The sequence below is a fragment of the Protopterus annectens genome, chromosome 1.part2 (genome assembly GCF_019279795.1).
Source record: "Protopterus annectens isolate FY-2018-M chromosome 1.part2, PAN1.0, whole genome shotgun sequence".
In the NCBI taxonomy this organism is placed as follows: Eukaryota; Metazoa; Chordata; order Ceratodontiformes; family Protopteridae; genus Protopterus; species Protopterus annectens.
In genome coordinates, this window is record NC_056727.1 from 550,783,861 (window position 1) to 550,797,499 (window position 13,639).

At 41.1% G+C, this 13,639-nt stretch overlaps 1 protein-coding gene across 1 annotated transcript in view; it reads right to left on the reverse strand.

Moving 5' to 3' along the window:
* Nucleotides 1-13,639, reverse strand: part of EIF4A3 (eukaryotic translation initiation factor 4A3) — a 635,526-nt gene that overhangs the window by 99,777 nt on the left and 522,110 nt on the right. The window contains exon 10 of the mRNA XM_044060170.1: nucleotides 5,012-5,119. Within this exon, the coding sequence (XP_043916105.1) occupies nucleotides 5,012-5,119 (108 nt within the window). The remainder of the gene's footprint in view (nucleotides 1-5,011; nucleotides 5,120-13,639) is intronic.

Here is a 13,639-nt window from a genome sequence, read left to right on the forward strand (position 1 = left end):
TGTGGATATCCTTAACGGATATGGACACGCCTCCACCTTTAGTGCTTCATTCTGCATTAGGTGGCCGAAAGGTGTGGTATGAATTATAGCCTGGTAATGCAGGGGTGCTCTCTGGAGCTTTGAATCAGGTCTCTGTCTCTGCACAGATGTCGATGTTCTGCATTTTGAGGTTTGGACTTCTAGCACTGAGTAGCATTACCCTCAGATTTTGCTTGCTTGTACCTGTTACGGTGGTGAATTTGTCATTTGAACCTTGCCTAAAAAAGGCACTATAGGGGTGGCAAAAGCCTTAGCCAGTATCCAGAATCCCAAGGGGGACAGGTGCAGGCCATCTCTGGCAAAGCATCGTGGTCTCTCGATCATGTCGTCCCAGGCAGACAAATACTGGATCCCCTTAGAATGACACCAGAAGCTTAGCCAATTGTTGAAGTCAATCATTTTGTCCTTGTACTGTGGTATCATTCTGGGTAATGGCAGGATGCTACTCAGGGCTAGGGTCATACCTGCCTGGGCTACAGGATCGGAGAGCTCCTATTACATTGAAACACTTGCGGGGCTTTTTTGGATTAACAGGTTACTGTTAACAGATTTGTAATTAAGAAGTTGTGAAACTTTTGTTAGAATTATTAAAGAAAAATACCTGTTAAATAGGTAGCTGGATGAGTGTTTTTATTCTAATTATTAGATCAAGAACACTCATCTACCTACTTAACTGAAAGATACTGATTAGAACAAGAACACTTATCCATCTACCTACTTAACTGAACAACATACCTGAAACTTCAACAAGGTCTAATTTTAACTCCACAGGGAGGAAATCAGACCAAGTGTTGCCCACATCTCCTATAATAGATTTGAAAGATGTTCCTTTGCACTATCCAAAACTAACTGTTTTCATAGATGGATCCTGTATTCGAAGAATGATGGTGAGCTCAATGCAGCCTTTTTTGTTGGCATACAAGATATAATTTTATTAACTGGACAATTAAATGGAAATGTGTTGGCTTAAGTAGCTGAGATTTCAGCTTTAACTGAAGCCTGTAAAGTTATTGATAAAGGTCAATCAGTAACTATTTTTACAGATTCTTATGTCTATGGAATAGTTCATTTTGGTATACCGGACAGTAATTAAAAACTTTGTATTTTGTTAATGAATTGTTAGATGCTTTATTATTGCCAAAGACGACCACAGCTGTGGTGTGTCACATGTAAGGGAAAGGACTCTGTTACAAAAGGTATCACTTTTGCAGATATGGCGGCAAGGCAGACTGCATTGTCTTGTACTGTTCAGGATATACTTTGCAGCAACTAAATGAAAACAAAATACTTTACAGGAGTTGTCATTTCAAGATCAGGCAGACAACTGAGAGAAGAAGCTTTTTGCAATCGGACTTCATGTAACTTCCAAGTACAAAAATTTAGGTATGCTTCCATTGCTGACATTTTTTCTGGATGGGTAGAAGCACATTTGTGTGTTAAAAATGATGTACACATGATGGCAAAGAAGTTAACTGAGCTTATTCCTAGATCTGCTGTTCCCCATTACACTTAGTCAACACCAGGGCACCCCATTTTACTAATCAGGTGATACAGCAAACTTTGTAAGATTCTGAATGTTAAGATACAATTCCTATGTCCCTACAGTTGGCAGGCTTCTTGGATAGTGGAAAGAGCAAACCAAACAGTTAAGATTACATTAGATAAATTTTGTGAAGAAACTGGTCTTAAACGGCCAGAAGGATTGTCTTTAGTGCTACTTAGTATTAAACAGCAGTTGCAGTTACTGCCCCTAGAAAACTGTCCTATCGTGAAATCCTCATGGACAGAGACCCATGAGAATGTCTGCTACCTTACTCCTTAAGAATTTAGAATTGCATTATATTGACAAGACCATGCTTTCATATTGCAAACACGTGTTCTCTTTTGCAGAAATACCATAGCATCATGCAATCCAATGACCAACAGAGCAGGATCGTTATGACCTGCACCCTGGAGACTTTTGTACATATCAAAGTGCATTCCTGAAGAAACTCACACACCCAAGATGAAAGTACCAGACTTGGTTTTACTCATAACTGCCATCTTCGTCCGTTGTGAAGACCTCCCTAGTTAGATCCATGAGTTGCATGTCAAAAAGACCCTTCCTTGTGATTAGTTCAACTGACACAGCACTGACATCAGACCGTGTACACCACCACAACCTAGCAGTAGCTAAACCAAACAAACCAAGGACATAATTGCATTTGGAAGTGACATTCCATGGTGTTTTGCCATCCAAACAAAATCTGAAGCCAACTGTGAACTGTACACCATCCAACACGATTCCACATCTGCCATCCAGATCACATCTGAACTGAACACAGTTAAGTTGCCCTTGTTACCAGACCAGGAAGTTAAATCACATGGTTCTTCTACCTCATCCGGGTCTGATTTAATCTACTGTAATTCTTCAACATCGACAACATTTTTTTCTTGTTTCAAATTCCCACATTAATGATTAATCCAGCCTTTTGGACATTGACTCATACATCATTTTGAAAAGAAACACTGTGTAGTGAAAACTGTCTGTGATAAAAGCTCTTGGTAGTTGACTTCTTGATGACTGATTTCATTTACACAATGACCAGTCACCCAAAATCCTTGTTTACAGTTTCTTCAAAACCCTCTTCAGCCCCAACATGCTCATTTTTTTTCCTGTGAACCAAACATCACTACAGCTACTATATGTTTTTTTTATTATCAAATGTTTTCTACTCCCTTTACTGTAATACTGCTCCAACTGTCAATGACTGTTAATGGACATGTTTGCCATTGAAAAATGGAACACTGCTGGAATTAGTACTTGCAATTTCACCTGGAAAATTTATGACTGGGCTGGAGGGAAGGGCATGGCAGCAATGCATGGCTACTACTACATTTGTGGAAATAAAGCTTATCCCTAAGTTACCTACAGACTAATCTGGTTGTTACACAGATCATGTTATAGTTATTCAACATATAGCTGCTTTACCAGAAGGAAAGCTTTGCAATGCTCTTTGCAAGAAAGACATTAATGCCCCAGTGGAAAATATAGATGCCTCCTGAGTGGATCATAATGTTGTACAAAAATCTGCTTTTAAAGGGCTTGCTCATATGGATCTTGTGATAGGGTCATTTTTGGAGTGGGTATGGGCGGTAAAGTCCATCTGGGAGCTTATGAAGGTGTCTATGCTCCTGGAAATATTAAGTCCACTTTTGAGTCTATTCATTTGATAACTCAAGAATGGACTCCGATGTGCAGTGTGGTACTAAGGAACTGCATGGTACTCGACTGTACCCTCTTACTTCTAAAAGGGGTATGTGAGCACTCAACCCAATGGAGTGCACTTGATAACACCGGTGCCATCCACAGTTACCTAGAAAAAATTCATAAAGTCAATGAATATTCACATGCCACAGAAGCAGATGGCATGGTCAACCAGGAGGGAAGTTTTACACACTTACAGCTATTATAGTCATCATGCTAGATTACCTTCTTTTTATGGTTAAAACATTCAAACGTAACAATACAAAAGCAAAACACCATCACAGACCACTACTAATAAAAATCACAGCACAGTAGAAGATGAAAATACAGTGTTTTAAGATTTTAGTAAAACACAGGATTAGGACCCGTGGTGGTGGTGCTGCAGTAGCGTTGTCACCTCACAGTAAGACGCTGTCCGGTTCAATTCTCAGCTAGAGCATCTTCTGAGTGGAGACATGTGTGAATGGGTGTGCCTTCGTTGAAGGGTGTGCGTCAGAGCTGGTAACTCGGCAAGTAAAAATCAACTACCAATCATTAGCGGGCCGGAGTTCCACTGTGGCGACCCCTAACCGGGAAAAGCCGAAAGACACAAACAAACAGGATTAGTTTCGGGGGAATGTGAAAACACACACAGTGGAGCATGTATTACCGATTTACAGTATTCAGATTGTGTTTTTGTTTTATCAGGACATAAGCACATTTTCATTGCAAATAAAGACTATTTCTGAAACAACTCTATAAAGACTGTTTATGTTAGGGACAAAGGAACAGCATTTGAAAAATGTCCAGCAGCAACTAAAAGTGTCGTTTCATCTGAAAATTTCTACTCATCATCAGTCATAAAAAATATTAAGGTTTGGGTGATGCTTTACAGCATCAGAAGGGAGAATGTGAAGGGTGAGAAGCAAGGAAAAGGGAAAATGTTAGTAGGTGCATTTAATTTCTAGTATGCTTTTACAGCAAAATGCATTACTGAATGTTCTTCAGTATATATCTGTTGATTTGTTCCTGTTTAATATTAGAAAGTGTTGACAGTATCAGAAAAGTATAAGATTTATTCCTAGCAGAAATTTCGATCATGGAATTCGGAACATGTGCCTAATATGGAATGTCAAACAAGTAGTCAGGAGATCCTGGCAAAATTAATGTTATAGTGTTTATATTTAATTGGTCAGTAGTAGTTCTACGACTGTTACAATGCTGCTTTTAATGAAAAAGTACTGAGTCATGCATTCTGTAGTTCGAGAAGACAGGACCTTTATTTCCTAGTCTCCCATGTGCGTGTTTCTCTGAGCAATAAAGGAGATAACTGTTCTCTGCTGAACGGGTCTTGTGTGAAAATTTTTTGGTACCTCAACAGTAAAAACATTGGTAATCCAGCTTAAGGAGCTTCTATACTTCTGAGCTGCCACCCTTCAGGTGAAATGTTAAACAGAGGTTCCATCGGCCAAAGATTGTAGCGGCGCAACCTGACAATACTACGTGATACTTAAAGGGACAAGAACTTTACTAGTGACCTGGCTAGACTACTCCAAGTCAGTATAAACACCACTTCAGGTCTCCCAAGAAAATACGCTATGCTTAGCAGAAATATGGACAAAGTACATAAACCTACAAGAAAGAAATGTTATCATCATTTCAATTTCTCTTACAATTCTTAAAAATTTGTCTCACAATATTTTACTTAACATATTTTTTAAGCTAAAACACAACTATTCAAATTACCTGTGAATATACAACTCTCTGTTATTTGGCAAATCGTAGTTGATTATCAGTGAAACCTGAGGCACATCCAATCCTCTGGCCCAAACGTCTGTAGAAATAAGCACTCGGCTAAAAGGAGGGGGGATAAAATGTTAATGACTGTTATTTAATGCAAAAAAAAAGTGTTGGCCAGCTATCAAACTGTTAGGTACCTGTATATGCTTTCAAGTACATTTCAAGAAAATTTCTTCAGTTTAATCTTTTAGATATTTGTAACAATTAACTGTCATGCTATGTATTAACAGACAAATGTGCATTATGAAAACCAGCTGCATTGTTTAACACATGAATAGCCATTTAAACTTAAGGGTTATGATCACAGGGTTTTACTAAAGTAATTCATAATGACAATCTGTATTAAAATTTTACTTTACACACAGCTTCTATTTTTATCAGCTAGGAGCCAATCATGTTTTTGCTCCTGCCACACTAACTAGCAACACTGGAGAGTAATTTTATTCAAACATTTTTTCACATACAACAGATGTGCATTTAATAGTTTCCAGTGTTCCTTAAGTTCTCCATTGATCCTTTTTGAAGCAAGGAGCAGAAAAAGATCATTCCTTGCACCACTACAACTCTTACCTTAATATGGACTCCTGTCTTGAACACCTGATTACTTATTAGCTAAATGGGCTGATCTATGTAGAACAAATAAGACGCATCTTTTTTTGTTTAAACACTTTTATTAAATATCACACAAGAAAGACATAAGCACACATACATTTTCCCAATTACACACATTACGTTTTCTTAATTTACAAATGTCATACAGAAATCACCAAATTCCAGCCTTCCCTTAAGCATTACTCCTCCTGAACAGTATTTTGCATGCATTGTTCTAACAAATTCCATTTATTTCTATGTAATTTTTCTTCTTCACGTTTCTAAAAATCATTTTTTTACTACTTTTTACAATATTCAATACTTCAAATACAGTTAGTTTACAGATCCATACTTTAGTACTAGGTTAAGTGCCCTTGTGAATCATTTTAAGCTTAGCCAATTATCATACTTGAGAACCAAACACACCACCTTGTGTTAATGTGCTTATCTGCCAACCCCCACCTCAACCTTGACCAATAACCAGATATCAGAGTCACAATTTGGACACTGTATCTGCGAGGCAAGGACCTTTATTACAACCCCTCCATAAGGGATTTTGATTAGGGGTTAAATGTTGACTTCATTTTCTAGCAAATGTTTTTTGGAAGACAACAGAATTAAACCAAATAAATCTTTACTATGTCTAGGCAATTCAGATCCTGTGTCCAAGCTAAAATTTTCCTTTGTTACTGCCAGTTGCTCCACTGATATTTCTGACAAAGTACTGTGTAGGGAATTCTGAAAACCCGTCAACTTATTACATTCCCAGTTACATCCTTTTCTCTATCACATCTCTAGCATTTGTCATCTACCCTAGGAAAAGTTATCTGAAATCTACCTGGGTTATATAAATACTTTTGCAAACATTTAAAAGCAAAAATCCTAAACCTTCTGTACTTTGTTGCGTAAATGAGAGCCATACACATGACCTCCCATTAACTTGTAAATTGCTTTTCCAGTGTCTCTTCGCAATTGTTTCCAACTTCCTCAGATTCTTATAGTTATCCTGCAATATTTTATATGCCCTAATAATTCTCTTTTTAACAGTAGCTCCTGTTCTAGACTGAACTAAAACTCTGGCACAGGAGGTCTTTCACTCTGGATTCCAATATCCATTTCTCTTGGCCTACTTCCCACTCCATTACTTTCCTCTCTAGTTCTTTGCTCCAAGCACCTTGAATCCCTTTCCAGTTTTCTCCAGTAAATTCCAGCACCCTCCTTTCTTATTTTCTGTACCCCAAATAAGACATGGCATCTTTGACCTCTATGGGGAAACTCAGCAGTGCTTTTTAATACAATTTTGGGCAAATCCCCCTACATGGAGGGGAAACTTCCCATTTTGGACAGTGCATGCAGTTGTGTGTGTTTGCTACAAGTTAAAATGGGTTTTGGGGGGGTCAGAAATGAAAATGTACATTTTTGTTTTCGTGCATGCTCTTATTAAAACAAAAAGTCTGGGAAATTGCGACCTAGGTTCAAACAGGTACAGCAACTCACAACTGCATACATCAGCCTGCTATTTCTTTATATGTGCAAATAACTGGAAAGTTGGAAGCATATACTAAAAAAAATGTAGAACATGTGAAAATATTAGCTTTGTATGAGAATGATTGCCTTGTCACTTATACCATGGAATGCAGGCATAGGTAAAGAAGCAGAGTGTTCTGAATTATATTAAGAAAAGTAGGGTGTAAATTGCAATGTTAGAGGAGATGCATGGATAGAAATGAGCAAGTGAATTTGACCGAGACATAAATTACATATTCCCCAAAGTACAATAACTGGCTAGATTGGATAAAAAATATATTTCCCAGGGTCACGGATGTACTTAATTGAAAGCTTTGCTACATACCCAATAACTACTTCACATCATGCAACTTCTTCTTTCGGCTTTTCCCGGTTAGGGGTCGCCACAGCGAATCACCTTGTCTGCTCATGATTGGCAGTGTAGTTTTTATGGTGTCTAGTTGCCAGCCCGGCGCCCAACCTTCCACAGAAGGCACACAGACGCACACACAGACACACACCAAGGGCCAATTTATAGTGTGTCCAATCCACCTACAGCATGCGTCTTTGGGATGTGGGAGGAAACCGGAGCACCAAAAGTAAACTCACGCAACCACAGGGAGGACATGAAGACTCTGCACAGAAGGCACCCCAGCCGAGGATCGAACCAGAGAACCTCTTGCTGTGAGGCAGCAACGCTAACCACTGCACCACCACGGCCGCCCTCTTCACGTCATGCAACAATAAAGACTAATACAGATACATGGGTAGAAAAGTAAAAATGTGACACTAGCTCTTTCCTAATTAGTTAAAAAGAGATGAATTTAGGTAAAGGGTAACAGAAATGATTCAAGAGTTATTACAGAAGATACAAATTTCTTAAGATGGGAAAGCCAGAGTGGAATAAAAATGAAAGTGGAACTTAAACTACGGTAGAAATGACATAGGAAAATAAAAGGAGTCCTCAACTATTTGAACTCTTGGTTGGACTATGGAAGGCTATTCCTGAGCACAGCTGAATCAAAATAAGCTCAAGATCTGGACTGAATGTCCAATTTATAATGAGAAATGAAGGTGTGGACTTTTGATCAGGTAGCTGTAGCACAAATGCCATCCATAGGGAAACTAGAGAAAAAAAGTTGTAGATGAGGCCACGGATCTTGTTGAACAACCTTTCGGTTTCAAAGATCGATCATCCTTTTTGCTGACATAGGAAATACACAGAGTCAGTATATGAATAAGGAAAAAGTATAGTTGTGTACACTTGCAATAAATGTAGATGTTCGAGTGTATTCGCTTTATTGTAGTCATCGCAATTCGGTTATCTGCCTGCAGGTAGCTCTCAGTCAGCCCGAATACCAAAGTCTTGGGGGATTTCTGCATCGGATACTGTCGCCTCTTCCATGACATCAGGGGTAATAAAACATGCAGCCGACGCCATTACATCAGTTTTTCTTGCCCCAGATGTCAGGAACCCCCAAAATAGGAAGCAATTACATGGTGTGAAAAGTACAGTTGTGTACACTTACCATAAATGTAGATGTTTGAGTGTATTCACTGTCACAGTCATTACACTTGGGTTATTTGCTTGCAGGTAGCCCTCAGTCGGCTAGATTAACAAAGTCTTGGGTCCTGCGTCAGTTGCTGTCTCTTCCTCCGTGATGTCAGGTCGTCAGGGGTATAAAACATGCAGCCGACGTCATTACATCAGTTTTTCTTGCCCCAGATGTCAGGTGCCCCCCTAATGGGAAGCAATGAAATCTATAAATATACAAGGTTATACCTCAAACAAAAAAGCAAATGCACCAAAAAGCTTTTAAGCATTGAAAAGGAGAGAAGAGGTATAGCTAAACGAAGTCAGGGGGCTGGAGGGAGGGTAAAGTAAAGTTTTGTACCTACCATAAATGTAGATGTTCGAGTGTATACCCTGCTGCAGTCATCACACTAGGGTTATCCTGCCGTCAGGCGGTCCCGCAGTCGGCCCGAACTCCAAAGTCTTGGTCCAGCGTCGGTTGCTGTCGCTTCTTCCCTGACGTCAGTGCGCCAGGGATATACAAGAGGCATCCAACCCCATTTTCTTAAGTTTTTCTTGCCCCAGATGTCAGGTGCCCCCAATAGGTAGGCAAAATATACATTTATATAAATACATATAGCTATATAAAAATAAAAAAAAAACCCTTAGGCACAAGCAAATACACCACAGAGGTAGCATAGGATAGAGTGGTAGAGAAGTTCAGCTAGTTCAGAGGGGATGGAGGGAGGGTAACCTGGACTGCAGCAGGGTATACACTCGAACATCTACATTTATGGTAGGTACAAAACTGTACTATGTTCATCGTGTTACCCTGCTGCAGTCATCACACTTGGGTAGAATCCCAAAGCTAAGGATGGGAGGTGGAGTCAAACAGGGTTAGAGGAGGCTAGAAGGCCCTGCAAAACTGCAATGGCGAAGCCAGCTCTAGTCTTAGAGTAAAGTGGTAAGTGATAGTGTTTGGTGAAGGTGTGTACTGAACTCAAGTTGCAGCTTCCAGAATATCCTTGGTAGGCACCCCCCTGAGGAAGGCTGTAGATGTAGCTGCTGCCCTGGTGGAGGGGGGCCTAATGCTAGCAGGAACTGGTTTTCCATGGTGGGTGTAGCAAAAACGTATGCAATGTCCTATCCATTTGGAAATGGTCTGTTTTGAGATAGCCTTTTCTTGTGATGCTGTAGCATAGGATACAAAAAGCTGGTCAGATTTTCTGAAAACCTTAGTTTTATCCAAGTAGTAACGTAGCCGCCTGTGAATGTCCAAGGAATGCAGGAGTCTTTCTCCTTTGTTCTGCGGATTTGGAAAGAAGGTGGGTAAATGGATGGTTTTATTTAGAGCCACACTGGATACCAACTTAGGCATAAAGGAGGGGTTAGTTAATAGAGAAACTCTGTCGAAGAAAAATGAAGAAAGGCTCTACCACCATAAGAGCCTGAAGCTCTGAGACTCTTCTGGCTGAAGTAATTGCTAGCAGCAGGACAGTCTTCCATGATACAAATTTTAAGTCAGCTGAGAAAGCTGGCTCAAAAGGAGGTAGCGTAAGTTTTTCTAGAACAAAATTGAGGTCCCAAGTTGGTGTTGGTGCTCTCCTGGGAGGCCTAATGTTTTTGGCCCCTCTGAGAAACTGCCTTAGAAGTGGATGTGAAAATAAGGGAGGATCCGTGTTGTAGTGAGCTGAAATAGCTGAGGCGTGGATTTTAATAGATGAAAAAGAAAGTCCTTTGTGTAACATCTCAGTTAAATATTGTAGAATCTGAGGTATGTCCGGCAGAAGAGTATTTTGGCCTTTAGCTTGGTTCCAGGCGCAAAACCTTTTCCATTTGTTTGAGTAGGCTTTCCTGGTGCTGGGCCTCCTGGCCTCCAGAATAACATCCATAACAGCTTGTGAAAGAAGAGCTGGCTGGTTGCTTAAGAGATTTGCCATGCAGCCAAATTTAAAGTTTTGAGCTGGCTGTGTAGAATCTGACTGTCTTGCTGTGTGAGCAGATAAATTTGTGGTAAAATCCATGGTGGGCCCTGGGCCATATTCCTTAATAGTGGGTACCAGTGCTGGCGTGGCCAGTCTGGGGCAATGAGTATCATTCGGGGTCTCTCCATCCTGACTTTCAGCAGCACCTTTGGGAGAAGGGGCAATGGAGGGAAGGCATATACTCTCAGCATTTTCCAACTGAATGAGAATGCGTTCACTTTCCAAGCTCGACGGTGAAATGTCCTTGTGTAATATTTTGTTAGCTGATAGTTTTGGGGGCTGGCAAACAGGTCTATGCCTGGGTGTCCCCATTTTTGAGTTATCATTGCAAATACTTGTGTATCCAGTTTCCACTCGTGGGGATCCATGATGTTTCTGCTTAGGTCCTCTGCCAATGTGTTCTTTTTTCCTGGCAGGAATTGAGCTTGTAATTGTACTTGGTAAGCCAGTGCTGTGTTCCACAAGGTCACTGCTTGCCTGCATAGAGGGCAGGAGTGTGTACCCCCTTGTGTTGTTTATGTACCACAGTACTGTGGTGTTGTCTGTCCTTATTATAAGCTGTCCTGGATGTAAGAGGTCCTTGAAGGCTGTCAGGGCATTCTGTACAGCTAGCATTTCTTTTTGATTGATGTGCAGATTTCTTTGATCTGCAGTCCATATGCCTTGAACGCACTGTCCTGCCATGTGTGCCCCCCAGGCATTGTCCGATGCATCTGTCATGGTTTGCCTGGCTGGGGGTAAGGTGAAAGGCTGACCCTTGTTGAGGTGACATGCCTGTGACTACCATTGAAACTCCTGTTGAAGGCAGGGAATGAGAGGTATCATTGTTTCCAAGTTGTGGCTGTGTCGATTCCATACGCTTTTTAGGTACCATTGTAATTTCCTCATATGCAGTTTTGCAAATGGTATTAGTAGTATGCAAGATGCCATGAAGCCCAAGGCCTGCAGAATTTTTCTTGCAGGGAGTTGGGTCTTTGTTGCCATTGTTTTGAAGTATTGAGTTAGCTGTAGTTGTTTGTCTGGCGTCAGGTAAGCCATCTGGGCCGTTGTATTCAAGCTGGCACCCAGGAATGTCATATTTTGAGGGCACTAGTTTTGATTTCTTTTCGTTTACTGTGTACCCTAGGCAACTTAGGTGTTTTACAAAAGCCAGATGATGTAGTGTCCTTGCTTTCTGCTTGGATGAGGCAGTCGTCTATGTATGGATATATCTGAATTCCTCTTTGTCTGCAGTATGCAATTACTGGTGCCAGGCATTTTGTGAAGACTCTGGGCACAGTAGACAAGCCAAAGGGCAGTACAGAAAATTGGTAGTGGGTTGAACCTTTAATAAAGCGGAGGTATCTTCTGTAATTTTGTCTGATAGGGACATGCAGGTATGCCTCCTTGAGGTCCAACGTTACTAGCCAAGCTTTCTTGCCCAACATGGGAAGAAGCTGCTGTAGTGTTAGCATCTTGAATTTGGGTACTTGCAAGAAGGTGTTTAGAATTGAAAGGTCCAGAATGGGCCTCTAAGCATTGTCCTTTCTGGGGACTAGAAAGAGCTTTGAGTAAAATCCTTGACCTTGCTCCTGTGTAGGTACCAGTTGAATGGCTCTCATGTTCATGAGAGCTGTAATTTGTTTTTGTGCCTCTGCCCATTGATTTTGTGGCAGGTTTGGCATGCCTTTTATCCTTGGCAAGGTGTGGAAATGGAATCTGTATCCTTGTGAGATAATGTCTAGGACCCATTTGTCCTTTGTGACGATGCACCAGTTGTCTGCAAAAAGTGCTAATTTTCCTCCCAAGGGAGCTGCCAAGAGAGTTTTGCTTGGCAGTTTGAGGTTTAAGTCATTGTGTTTGCCTTCTAGTAGTTTGGGACCTGTCTTCTCCTCCCTTCTGTGTTGCAGTACCCCATTGTCGAGGTTTGTAAGGGATTTGTGCTTGTCCTCTGCCCCTTGGGCACCTGTATTTACTCCTCTGTGGTCTGTCAGAAGCTGGAAAGGACCAATTTTTTGCTGGCCAATTTCTGCTGATGCGTGGGGGCTGTACCTCTAAGAAATCTGCATAGATTTTGCCTTATCCTCCATTTTCTTTAAAGCCTCTTCTGCTTTACCCCAAATAAGACATCCTGCTGTAAGGGTGCATCTAGTTACTTTGCTTTAACATGATCAGGCAGAGTTTGTTCCTTTAACCAAGCATGCCTACGTATAACAGACCCAGTAACAGCTGCTCTACAGGAAGCTTCCAAGGAATCAAATCCACATTGTAAAGTATGTTTGCCCACCTGTTCAGCTGCATGCAACAGATCCTGCATTTCCTTGAATTCAGACTGTTGAGGGTGCGTGCTCATCTTTTGTTTTATTTGAGACATTAGGAATTGCTGGTATTTCAGCATGTGAAATTGACAATTTAGTGCTCTCATAGCCACAGCAGCTGAGGTGTAAACCTTCTTCCCCCACCTATCTAGTGCTCTGGAGTCCCTTTCAGAGGGTACAGGATTTTTGGCCATAGAAGCCTTAGCCCCTTTGAGACCCTGGGAGATTGTCTCTGGATCAGCAACAGGGCTTTTGAAAAGGAATTTGTGAGAGTCAGGCACTCTATAGTATCTATCTGGTTTGGCTGGAGCAGGAGGCAGAGAATCTGGATTTAGACTAGATTCTAAAACATCATACACAATGTCTAAAACTGGGGGGATAGCAAGTGGTCTGCGCTGGGGGAGTAAAAGAAACTCTCGGAGCCTTTTCTTTGAGTCGGAGTAGTCCTGACCTTCCCAGTGGAAATGTTCCCTCATGGTATGTAAGGTTTCCCCAAAGGGATAAGTCTTCAGGGGGAGAAGCTAAGGGAATGGAATCTTCAGCAAAAGAATCTTCATAAGGGGGAAAGGAGTAATCCTGTTCCTCAGAGGAGCCTGAGGAAATAAGACACTTGAGCAGAGGAGGTATAATCCTCCTCTTGTCTAGGCCTTTTGTCGGGGGAGGGGGGGGGGGTTAGGAACCC